The following is a 20691-nucleotide window of genomic DNA, read 5'->3' on the forward strand; positions in this document are numbered from 1 at the left end:
TGTGGGTCCGTCTTAGCCTTCTTCCTCCCACACTCAGGGCATTTATCGAATAAAGCCATGCTGAGAGTGGGCCAAAACTGCTCCAGATTGCAGGCAGTAGTAGACAAAGGCTTTAGACGTCGAATGAAACCACTTTTAATCCAAAAAATCAGATTTTAATCAATTAAACCACCCAAAAGGGTAGAGCTCAAGCTCCAGGGTCCTGCTAGCAGGAGCCGGAAAAAAGAACTGAAAGTAACTTGTGTTGGCTGTGCATCCTGGGATACCGGGGGTCTCTGGAGAGTTTCTTAAAGGCACGGTATCCCTTTAGCAGACACATAATGACAGCCTATAGGGCTGGTCTGTCCACCCCTTCCTCTCTATTGTTTAAAGGGATTTTGGTGAAGGGAGTGTGTGATAATAAAGGAACATGTCAAATGTGAATAAAAATGACATTTCAACTTTATTTTGGCTTTTGTGTTCACTTCAGAGGAAGTACTGGCCAGTGCAGCCTTGTGGTGATTAGGCTGTATTATTTTGTCTGTCTCTTAAGTGTCTTTGCAGGTTTGCAAATGCGGGACAGCTTAAGAGATATTTTTGATTGCTCCGGGGTCCCCGCACATGGGCGGGGATTATTCATAGATTATGACTATACACAGAGATCCCCTACTACAGAACCATGGAATTCGTGAAAAGGCCCTGCAGTGGATAGCCTATTTCTTACAAGACTTGTCTTTTCAGGTGGCACAAAGCCACACTTCTCGAAGGTCTTTCCACTACAGCAGGGGGTGCCTAAGGGTACTTCCCTGAGCCTGACACTATTCAACTTGTACACGCGCACCCTGACAGATAGAGTGCCATCATGTCATACGCAGAGGACACACAGATGATAACTACGCTGTCTCAAGATGCTGCCAATGCTGCCTGGAAGTTACATTTTTGCCTGTCTGAGGTGGCTGATTGGATGAGTCTAAGCTGTCTGAAGCTTAACATCGTGAAGACTGAGGTCCTCATCCTTGCCAAACAACCTAAAATCTGGCCAGCGGCCTGGTGACCCAACTCTCGGGGCAAGTTACCTATAACTAAGCTAAAAGTGAAAAACCTAGGCATCTGGTTTGACTCGGAGTTATCTGTTGATAATCAAATTAAGAGTCTTGCAGGGCAATGTGTTGGGATCTTATAGACCTTGAAAATAATCCTTGTTTTTCTTTCAGAAGCAGCCGGGAAAACAGTGGTCCAGTCTTTAATCAGGTCGAGACTGGATTACTGTATCTTGGGGTGTCATAGGCACGATTAGAAAGACTGCAGCGGGTGCAGAACATGGCAGCTGGGCTGCTTTTAAATCTGCCTAGACGCTCACCATCGGTCCCAGCTAGGGCAATGTTGTCCTGGCTTCGGTTAAGGCATTGGGTGTCCTTCAAAGCCATGTGCTATTGCCATAAAATGCTCAACCATAAAGACCCTGAATATCTTCACCCTCTGATTACAGCTTACTTTCTTAAAAGACATCTGAGATCAGCTGATGCTTATCTTGCATCCATCCCCAGAATGAAAAGAGCCCGGATTGGAGGCCGCTCTTTCCACATCTTGACTGCCAAGTAGTTCAACTCCCTTCCCCTTTGGCTTGGGCAAGAAAAATCTGAACAGCTTTCCACAAGAATTTAAAAGCATGTTTTGTAAGGTCAACTTAGATTAGCGTTCCTACATTCCTGCTTTACATTACAGGACTGGTACCTTGGCGCTGGGAAACATCAACCGACATGGCTATGCGCTTTATAAATCTAATTATTATTATTAATGCTACTACAGACCGAACTCATTACAGTAAGAAATGAAGAGGCTATGAGGAGAAAAGTGGGTACTGTAAGGAATATGCTACTTACCAATATGCATCTGTTCTTGGCATGTAGAGCTGCAGATCTGCACACTATGCATAGATCGCCATCTGGTGTTGGGCCCGGATGTTTGCACTTGTTTTTTGTCTTGGAAAGTCTTTGGAAGTCACTAGGTATGTGACTCCTCCTTTGGATCACAGTGCGCATGGGCATCGGCTCCATCCTTAGATTGTTTTTCGCCAGCAGGGAAATGATGGAGCTTTGTAAGAAACAGGAAGGATGCCCATGTATGGTGTATCTAAGTAAGATAATACTGGAACAGATAAAGGTAGCAGGGGATGCGGGAGGGCGTGTGTAGATCTGCAGCTCTACATGCCAAGAACAGATGCATACTGGTAAGTAGCATATTCCGTTCGAGGCATATGAGCTGCAGATTACACACTATGCATAGATTGTATAGCAGTATCCCCTCTTAGCGGCGAACACCAGTATCTGTAGTTTGAAATAGTGTTTTGAGTACAGCCTGGCCCACACTAGCTTGTTGTTTAGTTTGCACATCGACACAATAGTGTTTTGTGAATGTGTGTGGTGTAGACCATGTAGCTGCTCTGCAGATATCGTCCAAGGGAATGTTCCCTAAAAATGCCATTGAAGCCCCTATCTTTCGTGTTGAGTGGGCGTTAGGAGGAACAGATAATGTACGTTTTGCTTTGTGGTAACAAATCTGTATGCATTTCCCAATCCACCTAGCTATCCCAGATTTTGATATGGGGATACCCTTGTGTGGTGGTGAAAAAGACACGAATAGTTGTTTGGTCTTACGAAAAGGTTGTGTTCTCTCTATGTAGTACAGCAGTGTTCTTTTGACATCTAAGGTGTGAAGAGCTCTTTCTGCGACTGTGAGAAAAATACAGGCAGCTCCACAGATTGATTGAGGTGGAAGGGAGAAATGACATTAGGGAGGAATTTAGGATTAGTTCTGAGTACAACCTTATTATGATGCATTTGCAGAAATGGTTCCTGAATAGTTAGTGCTTGTAGTTTGCTAACTCTTCGTAGAGAAGTAATAGCTACTAGGAAAGCAGTTTTCCATGTTAAGAATTGTAGCTCACATTTATATGTAGAGGTTCAAATGGCAGCCCCATTAGCCTTGTGAGAACGATGTTTAAATTCCACACGGGTGAAGGAGGTACTCTGGGGGGAATTATTCTTTTGAGTCCTTCCATAAAAGCTTTTGAGTGATAGATGTTGTCTATTTTGTAGCTATGCTGCTATGGCAGCAAGATGTAGTCTGATAGACGTGTAGGCTAAGTTGCATCTTTGGAGGTGTAGTAAGTAGTCTATGATGTGTTGGATAGACACATCTAGGGGATCAGTGTTGTTGTTATGGCAGTATATTACAAATCTTTTCTACTTGGCTGCATAGCATGCTCTAGTGGTAGGCCATATAGCTTTTTTGATGACGTTCATACAGTCACGAGGAAGGTTGAGGTAACCGAATTCTAGGACTTCAGGAGCCAGATCGCTAGGTTGAGCTAAGCTGGGGGGAGGTGTAATTTTTGGTGCGGAACTACGGAGAGTTCCAGCAATGTGGTGTACCATGGTTGTCTGGCCCAAGTTGGAGCAACTAGAATGAGCGTTAAGGAGTGTTGCTGTAGTTTGCGCACCACTAGTGGAATGAGTGGGAGAGGCGGAAAAGCATACGCAATTCTGCCTGACCAGTTCATCCATATCGCATTGCCTTTGTACAATGGGTGAGGATACCTGGTGGCGAAGTTTGGGCATTTGGCGTTTTCGTGGGTGGCGAATAGGTCTATCTGTGGTTGCCCCCACATCTGAAAAAACGGTTGAAAAACTAGTGGATGAAGTTCCCACTCGTGGATTTGTTGTGTTTGACGGCTCAACAGATCGGCTATTGTGTTTGACTCCTGGGACATGTTGGGCTTGGAGAAAAATGTTCTGAGGTATAGCCCACCTCCATATGCTCTGTGCGAGCTGAGAGAGCTGCAGAGAGTGTGACCCGCCTTGTTTTTGTATATAATACATGGCTGTCATGTTGTCGGTGCAGACTAAGACAGCTTTGCCTGAAATGTGTTTTTTTGAATGCTTTCAAAGCTAGGAGTATGGCTAGTAGCTCCAAGTGGTTGATGTGGAGTAACTTTTACTGAGGTGTCCACCTGCCCTGCATGGTTTGATGAAGTAGGTGAGCTCCCCAGCCGGAGAGAAATGCGTCCGCTGTCATGACTATTTGAGGAACCGGCTCGAAGAACGGTCGCCATTTGGAAAGGTTCTTGGTGTTCCACCACTGCAGAGAGCGATGGGTACGACCGTCTACCAACACCAGATCTGTTAGCTGACCTTGAGCCTGGTTCCACTGGCGTGCTAAGCACTCTTGGAGAGGACGCATCTGGAGTCTTGCATGAGGCACTATGAATATGCAAGAGGCCATCATCCCTATGAGTTGCATGAACACATGAGCTGGAAGAGAGTGTTGCGGTTGGAATCTGGTGAGAAGAGCTTATATGCTTGCTATCCTGGCAGGACTGGGATAGGCTAGCTCCCTTGAGGTGTCTATTGTGTCACCAATGTATTGTTGTGTGTGGGACGGTTGCAGGTGGGACTTGGCGTGGTTTATTGTGAACCCTAGGTCGTGAAGTTGTTGAATAGTGGCGTGGGTGTGTTGTACACACTGATTGTATGAGCTGGCTTTTATGAGCCAGTCGTCTAGATATGGGAAGATATGGATGTGTTGTCTTCTTAGGCGTGCTGCCACCACCGCTAGGCACTTGGTAAACACTCTTGGTGCTGTTGTGACTCCGAATGGGAGTACTTTGAATTGATAGTGCTGACCGTCCACTACGAATCGGAGATATTTTCTGTGAGCGCTGTGAATGGGAATGTGGAAATAGGCGTCCTTGAGGTCTAGAGTAGCAAGGAAGTCGACCTGGGAAAGCAGAGGGAGGACCTGCTAAACTGTGACCATGTGGAAGTGGTCTGAGTGTATGTATAGGTTTAGGGGTCTGAGGTCTAAAATAGGCCTTAGAGATCCGTCCTTCTTTGGTATGAGAAAATAGAGGGAGTAAACTCCCTTGTTTTGTTGGTGCAGGGGAACTGGTTCAATTGCACTTTTTTGTAGGAGGGAGATTACCTCCTGCATTAGCAGTAACAGATGTTCTTGTGACATTGGACAGTGTTTAGGTGGTATGGTTGGGGGGGGGGGGGGTAGATGTTAGTTCGAGACAGTAGCCTGATTGAATTATTTGGTGCACCCACCTGTCTGAAGTGATGTTTGCCCAGGCAGGGAGGAATTGGTGGAGTCTTCCCCCGACTGGAGTGGAATGGTCTGGGGGACGTGGAGGGAAGTCATGGGGTGGTGGTTGAGGCAGAGCGGGAGTTGTTGTTTTTGCCTCTGCCTTTGCTGTTGTTCCCCCTATAACTACCCCTTTGGTAACCTCTAGTAAAGGTGGATTGGATGGGAGCCTTGTAAGAGGTTGAGGGGGTATCAGAGGAGTAGCCTCTATGGGTGCTTCTGAAGGGTGAGCGACGAAAGGACCGTCTGGGAGCTTGCAACTGCAAGGCTCCCATAGATTTGGCCGTGTCTGTATCCTTCATTTTCTCATGTGATACGTCCACATTGGGGCCAAATAGGTGTTGCTCATCAAAGGGCTGATTGAGTATAGAACTCTTGACTTCGGGTTTAAAACCTGATATGCGTAACCAGGCATGCCTGTGCAAAAGGACACTGATGTTTATTGCCCTTGAGGCGGTATCTGCAACATCTAGGGCACAACGGATGGAGGTGTTAGTGATGGTTTTACCCTCTTGTATGAGTTCATTGGCCCTGTTTTTATACCTGTCAGGGAGGTGCTGCATTATGGACGTAAGCTCTTCATAATGTGCTCTGCCATACCTGGCTAACAGCGCTTGGGTATGAGGCGGATGAGGAGGAGGAGGAGTATGAGGAGTAGGAGAGGAGGAGTATGAGGAGTAGTAGTATGAGGAGTAGTATGAGGAGGAGAGGAGTAGTAGTATGAGGAGAAGGGGGAGGAGGAGGAGGAGGGGGAGGAGGAGGAGGAGTATGAGGAGGAGGAGTAGTATGAGGAGGAGGAGTAGTATGAGGAGGAGGAATATGAGGAGGAGGAATAGTATGAGGAGGAGGAATAGTATGAGGAGGAGGAATAGTATGAGGAGGAGGAATAGTATGAGGAGGAGGAATAGTATGAGGAGGAGGAATAGTATGAGGAGGAGGAATAGTATGAGGAGGAGGAATAGTATGAGGAGGAGGAGTATGAGGAGGAGGAATAGTATGAGGAGGAGGATAGTATGAGGAGGGGTGGAGTATGAGGAGGAGGAGGAGTATGAGGAGGAGTAGTATGAGGAGGAGGAGGAGGGAGGGAGTAGTAGTAGGAGTAGTAGTATGAGGAGGAGTAGTATGAGGAGGATGAGGATTAGTAGGAGGAGTAGTAGGAGGATTAGTAGGAGGAGGAGTAGTAGTAGCAGTAGGAGTATGAGGAGTAGTATGAGAGGAGGAGTAGTATGAGGTGGAGTAGTATGAGGAGGAGGAGGAGGATGAGGAGAAGGATGAGGAGAGGATGAGGATGAGGAGGAGGGGATGGAGGTGGAGGAGAGGAGGGGAGGAGGATGAGGTGGGGGATGAGGTGGAGGAGGAGTATGAGGAGGTGGAGTATGAGAGGAGGAATAGTTATGAGGAGGAGGCATAGTATGAGGAGGAGGAGGAGTAGTATGAGGAGGAGTAGTATGAGGAGGAAGGAGGAGGAGTAGTGGAGGAGGAGGAGGAGGAGGAGGAAGAGGAGGAGGAGGAGGAGGAGTAGTAGTAGTAGTAGGAAGCGGAGGAGTATGAGGAGTAGTGGAGGAGGGAAGAGGGGGAGAAGGAGGAGGAGTAGTATGAGGAGGAAGGAGGAGGGGGAGAAGGAGGAGGAGGAGTAGTATGAGGAGGAGGGGGAGTAGTAGTAGTAGAGGAGTAGTATGAGGAGGAGGGAGTACTATTGAGGAGGAGGAGGAGTAGTATGAGGTGGAGTAGTATGAGGAGGAGAAGGATGAGGAGGAGGATGAGGAGGAGAGGAGAAGATGAGGAGGGGAGGAGTATGAGGAGGAGGAATAGTATGAGGAGGTGGAATAGTATGAGGAGAAGGATGAGGAGGAGGAGGAGGAGGAGGAGGAGGAGGAGGAGGAGGAGTATGAGGAGGAGAGTATGAGGAGGGAGGAATAGTATGAGGAGGAGGAGGAGTAGTATGAGGAGGGAGTAGAGAGGAGGAGGAGGAGGAGAGGAGGAGGAGGAGGAATAGTATGAGGAGGAGTAGTATGAGGAGGGAGTAGTATGAGGAGGAGGAGTATGAGGAGGAGTATGAGGAGAGTATGAGGAGGAGTATGAGGAGGAGGAGGAGGAGGAAGTATGAGGAGGAGGAGTATGAGGAGGAGGAGGAGTCTGAGGAGAGGAGTATGAGGAGGAGGAGGAGTAGTATGAGGAGGAGGAGTAGTATGAAGGAGGAGGAGGAGGATAGGAGTAGTATGAGGAGGAGTAGTGAGGGAGGAGGAGGAGGAGGAGGAGGAGGAGGAGGAGGAGGAGGAGAGGAGGAGGAGGAGGAGGAGGAAGAGGAGGAAGAGGAAGAGGAAGAGGAAGAGGAAGAGGAAGAGGAAGAGGAAGAGGAAGAGGAAGAGGAAGAGGAAGAGGAAGAGGAGTAGCAAAGTCTCTCTTTTTGAGTGGTGGCGCAGGCGTTTCCAGGGTTCTTTTCTTGATGCCAGCATTAAAATGACCAGTCTTAGGATCCTTCACAAGAGTCTTTTGGGTAGGATCTGGACGAAGCAGTTCGTCTGTGGGAGGCAGGAGTCAAGGGCTTTGGTGCCGTAAGCTTCTTCGACGTCGACTCGGTAGCGGTTCTAGGTTTGGAACCGTTTAATTTTGTAGTGTCTTTATCCGATGGAACCGGTTGTTGTTTTTTCGGTTCCGAAGTCTTTGGCTTCGAAGAATCGGGGCCTTTTGGTGGGCGCTTTTAGTCGGCTCCGAGGGTGTTGTCGGTGCAGAGGAACCGGTGCTAGCCTTCGACGCTGAGTGCTTTGATGTCGAAGCAGCGGTCGGCATGGATGAGGACGAGGACGTCTTCTTCGGTGCCAGAGTATGTTATTCGGCACCGAGGGTAGGCTGACTCGAGCCCGAGTCACCTAAAGGCTTAATAGGCTTCTTTACCGGGCCCGAAGGCGGGGCATGGGAAGCAGTGTCTCGGTGTGCACCTAGGCGTGAAGGTGGTACCGAAGCTTTTTTTGATAGTGTCTAGGGGGGTGTGTGGGTCGGCGTCGACGTCTGTACTCATGGCCCTTTGAGCTGGAGTGATGTCTTCGACGTCGGAATCATCTGCTTCGGAGGTGCTGAAGATGGCTTCTTTGACCCGACCCTGCTCCGGAACATAGACACCCTCTTGAAAGATGTCATCTGGGATCGAAGATGACGATCGCGCCATTGTTCTTCGAGCTCGTCGGTCCCGGATTGTCTTCTTGGAGCGGAAAGAGGTGCAAGCTGGACAGTCTCTGGCCTCATGCTCTGGTGAGAGGCAGAGGTTGCACACCACATGTAGGTCAGTGTGGGGAAACTTTGACCCACATCGAGGACACTTTTTGAATGGCGTCCTTTCCATGAGCCGGAGATGAGGCCCAGGTAGGCCCGAAGGCCTTCGTCGACGACCGGAATCGAAGACTTCGAAGTTGAAGGGTCGCGTGGGTTGGAAAACGCGATCGAAACAATACCGTCGAGAAGGGAAGGATTGCGCGTCGAAAGAGAAAACCTATAACGCTTCCGAACTGAAACGCGAGAACACATCCGAGCCCGATGGCGGAAAAAACAATCTGAGGATGGAGCCAATGCCCATGGCGCGCTATGATCCAAAGGAGGAGTCACATACCTCGTGACTTCCAAAGACAAAAACAAGTGCAAACATCCGGGCCCAACACCAGATGGCGATCTATGCATAGTGTGTAATCTGCAGCTCATATGCCTCAAACACAGTGTTTATTCTTTGCAGAGTTTACTGTGTTCACACCGTTTGCAGACAGTGAAACTCTCATGAGAAGTACACGACAGAAGTATTAAAAAGTATCTGCTAAAAACAGTGTACACCCTATGCCAAACTGGTCTAACGAGCACTATGCATAAAAAAAATACCCAAGGTCTGAAGATGCTAAAGGTCATACTACTGCCAGTCTTTATAGTGAGGTGAAAACTTTACAGATAGCCCATCTTCTGAAGCAAAAGAAGCACATGTGCATAGGCTAGTACCCGGTGCACACAGTCCTCTACGTTATGTAGAAATTGTCATGCTGAGACAACTCGGTCTTATAACTCAAGGCTGCTTACAAAACATAGCATTGACCATGTAGAATCTTTGTCCTGTTGGAAACCTTATCTGCAGAACCCAAAAACTTGTGTGGAAATTCAAAGAATTATAGCGGGATACTACTACACACCCATGATGAATTAGAAGCACATGTGTTTTGCAAACACTTACACCCATTAGCTGGACACAGGCTGTACAAAATTAGGTAGAAAAGTTACATGGTAGTTACCTGCCACTATGTTACCTCTAACACAAACTAAGACACTCATTGGATGATGGCATCAGTGATGTAATAAATGATGTCATTTGAGAGGTCAGTGATGTCATAAATGATGTCATAGAACATGTCATGAGGGATGTAATATGTGAGGTCATATGTAGTGCATGGCTGGGCCACAAGTTCTAGTTAGCGCTGTGAATTCTGTTTTTTTTTTTAGTTCAAAACATTAATGTTGTCACGGACATATTCACCTAACTATAATGTAACTTTAACCTTTGTTTTTTTCCAGTGATTGAAATATATATGTGTGTGTTCCAGAGAGAGAAAAAGAGAGAAAAAGAGAGAGAGAGAAAGAGAGAGAGAGAGAGAGAGAGAGAGAAAGAGAGAGAGAGAGAGAGAGAGAGAGAGAGAGAGAGAGAGAGAGAGAGAAAGAGAGAGAGAGAGAAAGAGAGAGAGAGAGAGAAAGAGAGAGAGAGAGAAAGAGAGAGAAAGAGAAAGAGAGAATGAGAGAGAAAGAGAGAGAGTGTGTCTGTGGGTGTAAATACACACACACACACCTACCTTAAATATACATACCTAATGTTGTAAAGGCATGCGTTATAAACGATGTGAGGCGATACCTGCGCTGTAAAGGCTATGTCCCTTACTAAGCATTATGCTGCTGTGTTGCAGATGCCAGCCAGGAGGCAATCTCAAAGTTTAGGGTAGTGGGAACACTTCTTCCCTTGCTCTTCAAGAAGAAACTTCTTAGATGGATAAGATACCACATTGCTGCACAAAATCTTGCATATTACATCTTTGATTTGAAACCATTATTAGTTAAGCCCAAGTAGAATTTGCCAACAACAGATATAATGAATGTCTTGAGATTGTTAAATAGGTCACCAACACCTTGGCCTCTCCTAGTGTGACAGAGAAAGAAATTTGAAGAATCCCATAGCTTCTTAAATGCTAAAACCAAAGTCATTGAAGTTTTCCTCCCGCCCCTTTCCTATATTTCACCCTCCAGCCACTTATAGAATCTCCAAATTTTCTACTCTAAAAATTATCCCGGAGACAGACTTCTTCTGGATAACTAAAAAAAAAAAAGTCTCAGACTCCTCTAATCTAGACAAAGAGATGCATTCTATCCCAGAGCCTTCGTGGCCCAACCTAATTTTTCTCTCTCTCAAGGCGAGTTTGCTCCCTTCCTAAAAGTAGGTCAAGTCCCATGCCTGGCAAAAAAAGTCCACTGTTGGAAGCTGGCTCTGTATATACTATACCAAAGTGAGGTATAGTGTGCACAGAGTCCAGTGGAACCCAAAAGGTAGGCAGAGTGATGTTAGATAGCACCTCATTCTCGATTTGTGGCAGTATGGTTGAGCAGTAAGGCAGTATAGAGGACAGTGTTAAGCATTTGTTGTACACACTCAGTCAGCAAATGAATTCACGCACTCAAAGACTGAACTTCACACCAATAGTTTTTGGATGAAAATATTCTTTTAGTTATTTTATTTTCTAGAACCAAGCAAGCCTGGCACAGGTAAGCAATACATACTTTACAGTAGAAATGTAGTTTGTAAACAGTTGGATTTGAAATTGTATATGCACTTTGTTTTGACTTACAGTATGGTTTCAGAGAAATGCAATACTGTAAATACAGTACATAGTCTTGAATGGGCTTTTCAGTAAAGTTGCAGGTAAGTTACTTTTGAGATTACTTTTCTTACTTAGAGTAGTATACTTGGATACTACTCTGGGACATTTCCTGTAAACAGGTAAGTAAAATCGTTTTTGTTAGTTAGTGCAATTTTAAAGAATTTCTTTAGGTTTTCAAACTCCACACTTAGAAACTTTTCCAAGAAAACCAGTCAATGTTATCCTATTGAGGAAAATCGTGTTATTGGTTTTGAGGCAAGTATTTGGTAGTGGGAGTTGAGGTTCTGGGGGTAGACTCCGGGGCCCCCCAGGGTCAAGGATGCACTCTAGTTACACCCTCAGCGGCACAAGGTTGGCCGGGTGCAGAGTGCTGAGGCCCAATGTTATCCAATGGGGGAGAGGGTGCCTCTGGTTGGTGGCTGCTGACATGCAGGCCACTAGGTTGTGGGAGCAAATCTCCTGGACTTTAGCTCAGGGCAAATGGGGAAACAAAGTAGCACCAAAGGTGCACCCTCAGCGGCACTAGGGCAGCCGGTGCAGAGTGTTGAGGAACAATGTTATCCAATAGGGGATAGGGGGCCTCCGGTTGGTGGCTGCTGACAAACAGGCCACTTGGTTGTGGGAGCAAAGCTCCTGGACTTTAGCTCAGGGCAAATGGGGAAACAAAGTAGCACCAAAGGTGCACCCTCAGCGGCACTAGGGCGGCTGGGTGAAGGGTGCTGTTTCGACGTCAAGGGCCCTGTTTGCAAAGGCACTGCAGGCTTGGGAACGAAGGTCTTCTGGGTACGACCACCACTTTGAGAGGTAAGTTGTGAAGTTAGGGGTTGGTAAGGCCCCGTCGTTTGGCCACCCAAGGCTGTGGTGTGTCGGGTGCAGGGGTGCCTTTTGGGGTCGGATCTTCTTACCAGCTCCTTGTCGGGGGGACCTTCCGCATTTAGGCTGCAGGCGTCGGCTGGAGGCTTGAGGCATGTCAGGGGTCCTCAGATATCGGGTCAGGATCCTCGGGGTGACCTCCTCGTGGTGTTTGCCCACTCGAGCTTGGGACGTGGACGGCGGGTGCAGAGTGGGGCGGATTTGCGTTGTATGGCCAGAGCCTGAGGTTGCAGATGAATAAATCCGATGTTCAAAAGAGGCAGTCTTTGGGGTTGAAGGCAGGCAGGTCCTCTGGGGTTTTCGAGATTGCTGGCTGCAGGACACATCAGAATTTGACAAGAGCAGGTTTGAGGTGGTGACAGGCCGGTAGGGCCGGGGCCAAGTCAGTGGGTGTCTTCCTCTTGTTAGCTGCTACACGGCTGTTCGGTCCTTCTTCTCCTTGTAGTTTCTTCTTGTCTGAGGAAGCAAGGTTCAGGAGTGCCCCTAAATACTAGATTTAGGGGAGTTACAGGTAGGGCAAAGGCAGGTACCAATGGGCCCCTTCCCTGGGGTGGGTACACCGCCTATTATGCCACCCTCCAGTGGGAGGGGCGCATGAGCCTGTCCCTGGTTGTCTGAGTCCCCCCATCTGCAAGATGGCGGGGACTGAGAGTTGTGCTTCACCTCACCTCCCCCACCTGAGGGGTGGAGTTGGCAGAGGTGGGCACATCTCTCTTCCTTACTTGTTTTTCCCGCCGGTTCTCCCGCCTAAAGTGGGGGTCAGAACCAGTGGGGACCAGTTGCTGAAAGCAACAAGTGGCCTGGGGAAGTTCACAAAGGCGGCATGCCTTTGAAGCTTCCCCTCCGCGAACCCTGCCCATCTTGGGGAAGGAGGCTTGGCACCTCGTCCCAGGATGTGCATTGTTTCAGGCCCCAGAGAGCCGCAGGCTCTCGACCCAGGGGTCCAGAAACATGTCTGGTGGTGGCAGCTGAAAGCAGCCACTCAGCTTGGACACTAGTGGTAGGTTCGTTTTCAAGGAGCATCTCTAAGATGCCCTCTGTGTGCATTTTTCATTAAATCTCATACTGGCATCAGTGTGGGTTTAATGTGCTGAGAAGTTTGATAACAAACTTATCAGTTTTCAGTGTAGCCATTATGGTGCTGTGGAGTTTGTAATGACAAACTCCCAGCACCATATACTATTAATGGCAGCCCTGCCCTTACAATGTCCAAGAACAGCCTTGGACACTTTAGGGGTACAGGGCCCAAGCACCTGTACCCTCACCACTGGTATAGTGCACCCAGCTAGAGGGGTGACTGATCTATGCCAAGGCAGTGGGTTGTAGGGATGGCACACATGCACACAGATGTGTGTCATGTCGACTCTTCACTTTGCTCTGCACCAATACACGCAGCCTGCAAAGGCAGTGTGTGAGTGTAAGGGGGGGCAACCATGCAGAAAGAAGGCACTTTCTCACACAACCCCCAACCCCCTCCCGCCCCCCCGAACGAAAGAGGATGAGATTAACCTTTCCCTAGAGAGTCTTCATTTTCTAAGTGGAAGAACCTGGAAAGTCAATCTGCATTGGCATGGGCAGTCCCAGGTCTGTGTTCCACTACAAAGTCCATTCCCTGGAGGGAGGTGGACCACCTCAACAGTTTAGGATTTTCACCTTTCATTTGCATTAGCCATCTGAGAGGTCTGTGATCAGTTTGAACTAGGAAGTGAGCAGCAAACAAGTATGGTCTCAGCTTCTTCAGGGACCAAACCACAGCAAAGGCCTCCCTCTCAATGGTACTCCAACGCTGCTCCCTGAGGAGAAGCCTTCTGCTTATAAAAGCAACAGGTTCGTCTTGGCCTTCATCATTGGTCTGGGATAGGACCGCTCCTAACCCTAGCTCAGAGGCATCAGTCTGCATAATGAATCCTCAAAGGGGCAAAACCCTATTCCCTTCTGTGGCACCTCTCTGTAAATGAAAAGCAGGCATGGTAAGAGGACATCCCGTCTCCTTTTGAGTCTTTCAGGGAGCCCCATAATCATGCCTTTCAATGTCTTGTTGAATCTCTCAACAAGGCCATTGGTTTGCGGGTGATAGGGTGTAGTAAACTTGTACTGCATTCCACACTCTTTCCACGTGTTTTGGGTAAGCAGACATGAAGTTGGAAACTCTGTCTGAAACCACCTCCTTAGGAAACCCTACCCAGGCCAAGACACCAATGAGGGCCTTGGCTACTGCAGGCGCTGTAGTAGTCCTAAGGGGAAGTGTCTCAGGGTACCTATTGGAATGATCCACTACCACTAGAATGAATTTGTTTCCTGATGTTGTGGGAGATTCCAGTGGACCCACTATGTCCACACCTACCCTTTCAAAGGGAACCACCACCACAGGTAGTGGTATCAGGGGGACCTTTGAGGGGCCACCTGTCTTGCCACTGGCCTGACAGGTGACACAGGAGCTGACAAACTGCTTTACTTTTAGGAGCATCTGGGGCCAGTACAAGTGGCCAACTAGCCTTTCCCAAGTCTTGGTCTGGTCCAGATGTCCAGCTAGGGGGATGTCATGAGCTAAAGTAAGAGGAGCTCCCTGTACTTCTGAGGCACTACCACTCTCCTAGTGGCTCCAGGTTTGGGGTATCTGGCCTCAGTGTACAGTAGTCCCTCTTCCCACAAATCTCTGTGGGTACCGCAGACATCTTCCTTTTCCTGTGCAGCAGCTTGCTGCCTGTCTTTCTAGAGCTGGACAGTCCTGCTGTCCAAGGCACAGTTCTCCCCTAGAGGGCCCCCCTGGGCCTAAGAGTTGAACCTGGTAAGGGTCAAGCTCCATGGACTCAGTTCCCTCTGGGGTGTTCAAGTCCTCTCCCTGAGGAGAGGGGTCCTGATCCTTTTGCTGTACAGAAGCTGGTTCCCCAGTCTTCTTACCTTTTCTCTTGGAAGATTGGGTCATACTTTCAGGCTCCAACACTTCTTGTTCACCCTGTTTTGTGATCTGTGCTTTTGTTTTTACACACACACACCAATTCAGGGATATCCAGCATTGCTGCATGGGTTTTTAGTTCAACCTCAGCCCTTGCTGAGTTTTCCAGGTCATTGCCAAGCAGCTGGTAGCTTTGGAGAGACCACTACCTGTTTCAGGCCAGTAACCCAACCCCCCCATCCCCTGTCTAATGTCACCTTAGCCATTGCATGGTTAGTGGTAACACTGTCTCAGCATTGGTGACTGGGTAAGTTCTCGCAAACAAGTATTGCTCAGGGGAAACCAGTGTGTCTCTCACCAAAGTGACACTGGCACCTATATCCCTCACAGCTTCTTTCCCAGTTCCATTAATCCAAGGGTATTGTAAGTACTTTAAGTTGGGTGGCCACACAGTTACAGTGGCAAACTCAACTTCCCCTTCTGAAACTAGAACTGCTTCAGTGTGCAACGCGATTTGCTCTTGGCACACTGTTGAGCCCATCTGGAGACTTGCTACACCAGGAGTAGCTGTAGTAGGACTAGGGGCGTTCTTGGTTGGGCAAGCAGTATCTCCAGTTAAGTGTCCCAACTTCTTACAGTTGTTACACCAGGCCTTTAAAGGATCAAAGTTCTTCCCCCTGTACCTATTATTGGACTGGGAAGAGCTTTGGGACCCAAACCCCTGTGCCTGTTTTTGGGGTCCTTTAGAAGACTCAGGCTTTTTATCTTGAAGATTCTCACCACCTTTCCCCTGGGGAGGTTTGTAACCCCTTTCTTATGCTCACCCCGAGTAGTTTTTGTCACCCTTGAATTGACCCAGTGGACTGCCTTCTTTCCCAATTCTTGGGGAGAAATTAGACCTAGGTCTACCAAATGCTGATGTCCCTTTCATTAGTGCAATTCCTTAAAATAGGTTCTTTCATAAACAGATTGTAAAGTCCATTTAAATCATGCAAATTGTGTCCAGTTAACCAACCATCTAGTGTTTTAACTGAGTAGTCTACAAAGTCAATCCAGGATTGGCTTTGAGTTTTGTGAGCCCCCCTGAATTCTATATTCCTCAGTTGAGTCCAAATCCCTCCATCAGAGTTCTCTTCATGAGGTCATAAGACCCAGCATCTGCCCCAGAAAGGGTCAGGAGTCTGTCTCGGCAGTTACCAGAGAACAGTTCCCGAAGGAGTGCCCCCCTGTGTGACTTCTTCACTTTTCTCATTTCACCATGGAAGTACTGTAATGGAAGCACTCTTAAGGTGGATTGATAGGCCTCCCAGCTAAAAGCAAGATGATAAAGAGAAAATACTTGTGTGTTAAATTCAAATAGACAATAACACTTCAATCAAGTAATGGTAGAAGGGAGAAGAGACAAAGTATCCAATTGCTGAAGAGGGTTGAACCACAGCCCAACCCTGTGTATTTTTTTTGTTCATCACATGATCTTTGTAAGAAAGCAATCCCTACATCAGAACTAAAACAAATGAGGTGTGAGATAGTAATTTATTTTCACATATCCTGTCATACCATGTAAAGGTACAATAAGCATTCAAACTATACTCCTGACCATTTATTCTACTGAGTAGAGGCAATTATTATTGGTGGTCAAATTTGGAGGCCTCAGATCTCACATTCTACTCACCATAGCAGGATTAGGGAAACAAATCTCTGTTCTATGAAACAAAGGCAAATCAAGATTTGAAATACACTATCAAACAGTAAAATTCACATTTTTGTATTAAGGTTTCATCTTAACGTCAATAGAGGCAAGAATGTTAAAGTGAAACCTGCATTACAAAAGTTAAATTAACAAGGCTGTAGAGAGCAAGATTTCTGGAAGAACGAAGGCACTGTTGGCTCCCCTACTACATTATGGGAAGCGTTCAAAACAGTAGTCAGGGGCCACACCCTCTCGTCTATAACTGGGCTATGCAGGGAAAACACAAAACAGATGGTTATTATTGAACATGACCTCCTTTGCCTCAAGGAGGCAGCCCAAGGCGGCGAAGATCCAGTTGCTCTCTACAGAATGCAGCTCAAACAAGTCGAATACAAAGCGCTAGCCACAGATGATGCCAAAACCCTAGCGAGAGACAAGGGTGGACGCCTGTACGACCAAGGAGACAAAGCAAGCAAATTGATCGCCTGGTTGGACAAAAGAGAAAGGGCAAATAGGCTGGTGCCAGAGCTTAAGAGTAGTTAGGGAGTTGTGCTGACAGATCCCATTACCTGTCCTCACCGACCCCGGAAGAGAGGCATTAGAGAGTGCACTTACCAAGGACGAGCTAGCTAAGGCAATCAGAGACCTACGACCTGGAAAAGCCCTGGGCCCAAACGGTATGCCCATTGAATTATACAAACTCAAGCCTGACAAACTGGCCCCCTATCTAAAGAGCATGTTTGAAGACAGTAAAGAACAGGGTATAATCCCACAAGACCAACGTATCGCCACACTGGTGGCCATACCCAAAGCAGGGAAACCAAAAGATGAGTGTACCTCCTACAGACCCATCTCCTTATTGAATGCTGACCCCAAAATACTGGCGAAGCTACTGACAAATTGGTTAAGACCAGTAATAGGAAATTTAGTGCACCCCGACCAATCGGGCTTTATGCCACATCAAAACACCGCACTTAATTTGAGAGAACTTCCCGGTGTACTGGGACGGCATGCCACCATCCAAGAAGACGCCATAGTGGTATCGCTGAACGCTACGATGGCATTCGACACACTCGAATGGGCATACCTAATGGCGGTCCTCCAAAAGCTAGGCTTTGGGCCCAATTTTATTGGATGGGTTCGGCTCCTTTACACCGAACCACTAGCACAGGTGGTAGCAAACAATAAAATATATGTTTTCGCCCTCGGTAGAGGGACACGGCAGGGGTGTCCCCTCTCGCCCCTAATTTCTGCTCTGTCCCTTGAGCCACTAGCAGCCTGAATACGGAGGGATCACTCCATTAGGGGATATAGATGGGCCGAAGATTGGGAAGATCGAATCTCACTATACGCAGATGACATCCTCCTATATCTGACCTCCCCTCGGAAGTCATTAAGGGTAGTCCTCGATATATTCACAAGTATTGGGAAAAACTCTGGTTATGGAATTAACTGGAGCAAATCGCTGCTATACGTCCTGCATGGTATCCTCCCCGCAGTACCAAAAGACTGCTCGATTCAAACAGTTACTGACGGATTCAAATATTTAGGTATCTTCGTCTCAACGAATGCTAAGATCCGCTATAAACGGAATCTCCTCCCCCCCCCTTACAGTGTTCCAGCGTGACACAGCTATCTGGAAGACACTCCCACTCTCTTTACTAGGACGATCAGCCCTCTTTAAAATGATGACATTGCCCAGTTTTCTTTACGCCCTCCAGAACTTCTCAGACCCAGTTCCGCCGAGATTTTTCAAAGACATCGAAACTACTCAAAGAGACCTACTTTGGGAGGGTAAATCCCGCATATCACTTCAGAAATTGACACTCGGCTGGTATGATGGAGGCATATCACTCCCTGACATAAAAAAATACTATTGGGCGGCACACCTCTCAGCCATAAACCAGTGCACTCACCATGGTGGAGATGACCCAGGTTACAGGATGGATAGGTGGGTACTTCCAGGTGGTAGCTTCACTAGGGCACTATATTCCAGACCCAACAAATACTCCCTGACAGGCCCCACACAGCTTTCAGTACAAATCTGGCACGCGGTAACCCGCACCTTAGGGTGGGCTAAAAAACTCATGCTTGCCACACCACTATAGGACTCTGAATCCCTGGGCACGCTGGGTCGAACCAAGGATTTTGACAAATCGGATCCAATAGGAATCTCCCGAATTGGGGATGTCTGGAGACACAATGCAATGGTTTTCTTTGCCTTACTACAACAGATGCACGAGCTAGCCGGATCAGAATATTTTAGATACATGCAGGTTAGGCACTCCCTTCAAGCTAACATCCCGGCAGGGACCCACCTACCGGAGTCCTTCCCTCTAGAGGACAGACTGCTCAATGGTCATCTGCCAGACAAAGCTATCTCCCTTAAATACGAAAAGTTAATACGCAACACTCCAGATCCTCTAACGTCATTGAGAGAGAAATGGGGGAGGGCCGGCTTGGAGTTAGATGACGAAGGAGGTCACCATCTCAGCAAAACTGAGACTGATCCAATTAAAGATCCTACATCGTATATATCTCTCTGGTCCTAGACTGGTACTGATGGGTAGGAGCGAGGAGGGGCTGTGTAAAAGACACTGTGGCCTAGAGGGATCCTTCCTACATATTATCTGGGAGTGTCCGCTAATACATAACTATTGGAAGAAAATCCATGAATGTAGGAGTGAAGTATGGGGGGTGGAAATGCGGCTCAGAGCTAAAAGGTGTCTCCTGAATGTTTGGGAGCCCACGGACCTGAGCACCATGGGCAAACTTTGGACAACACTTGGCCAGATGGTAGCTAAGCGGAATATTGCCCGCCTGTGGAGAGCAGCATCGCCACCAACACTTACCGCTTGGAAGACCGATATCGACTGGTGTATGGTGCGGGAGAAAACTGCATTTGTGGCACGTGGCTGTCCCCAAAAATGGATAGCGCTCTGGACGAAATGGAACATTTATCGTGGTGATATATGTGAGCCCCCATATGTCCCCTGACGAACCACAGACACCTTGATATGTGTAGTTAATTGCTATTCTCTTTCTTTCCCACTGTGATAATGTACAAAATAATTACCTGAACTGCGTATCTGTAACGAGACTTTAGCTAATGATTTACTGTATGCATTGACCACTCCACCTGTACTGTTCAATAAAAAGAATTATAAAAAATAAAATAAAAAGATTTCTGGAAGAAAACATTGCAATTCACAAATACAAGATGAGGAAAAGGGTGGGACGAACACTAGCCTAGCTAGTCAGAAGTTAAAGAATGGTGGACGGTAGTTTCACAATGACAATGTAAGGAACCTAGCTGCTAGGCTATGGGAGAGAAAGATTTAAGTATTAGTCTGTCCTGTAATTAACTTTCAGAGTGCCCACATGTAAAGACTTTCAAAAGTAAACTGGTTACATTAAGAGGGGTCATGTATCCAATTCACAATAATATACCTGATGCACTGATGTTACTAGGAAACATATAATGTTATTCATGTTAATGATGCACATATTATTCACAAATCCACCACTTGTTAATCTAAGCTATGGAATAAGTGTTTACTTTCTAACACTTAAGGCACAATAACCACATATTTAACTTTTCTATCCATGTTATGTCTATTTTTAGCTCACCAGTATGGAACTATGAAAAGACTACACAATCAGGAGTTGATGCATGGCATATTATACTCCTTTCAAACTTATGCTAAAGAAAAGAGAATCAGAAATTCATGGGTTACCTACTGTTGGCAACTGAGCCATTTGGGACAATGTGTACTGTATGCAAGGCTAATTATTAAGCGAGAAACTAGTAAGATAAACATATTAAACAAAGATGAAAAAGAAAAGGTATCAAACAAGATATCATGAAAACAATTCGAAATACTCACTCGTGCAAAGTCAAATGCATATCTATAAATAAGTTTGAAATTTGCAGGCTCGTTCAATAAAGATCTGAGGTAATCCAATGAATCTCTTAGTTTCTCTGTTGAGTGACACCTAAAACATTAATGAAAACAAGGATTTAGGTAGAAATAGAAGTGGTCGGACAATGTGTTACAAAAAAACCCCATGGCAAAGTCAGAGCTGTGTTTCGCGCAGTCCTAATAGAACAAAGTTATCATAGGAGAGCTATCCAAAAGTGCTTTCATTATCCTAAAGCTTTTACTCATGGGAGCTTTCAAACTAGGATTTCAAATTAAAAACAAGATAATATT

The 20691-nt window shown here is 46.9% G+C and overlaps 1 protein-coding gene across 1 annotated transcript in view; it reads right to left on the reverse strand.

Moving 5' to 3' along the window:
- The window catches only part of DCUN1D4 (defective in cullin neddylation 1 domain containing 4), a 455220-nt gene that overhangs the window by 165540 nt on the left and 268989 nt on the right, over positions 1–20691 (reverse strand). Inside the window, exon 8 of the mRNA XM_085642111.1 lies at positions 20365–20473. Within this exon, the coding sequence (XP_085498237.1) occupies positions 20365–20473 (109 nt within the window). The remainder of the gene's footprint in view (positions 1–20364; positions 20474–20691) is intronic.

The sequence above is a fragment of the Triturus cristatus genome, chromosome 2_2 (assembly GCF_964204655.1).
Source record: "Triturus cristatus chromosome 2_2, aTriCri1.1, whole genome shotgun sequence".
Classification (NCBI taxonomy): Eukaryota; Metazoa; Chordata; class Amphibia; order Caudata; family Salamandridae; genus Triturus; species Triturus cristatus.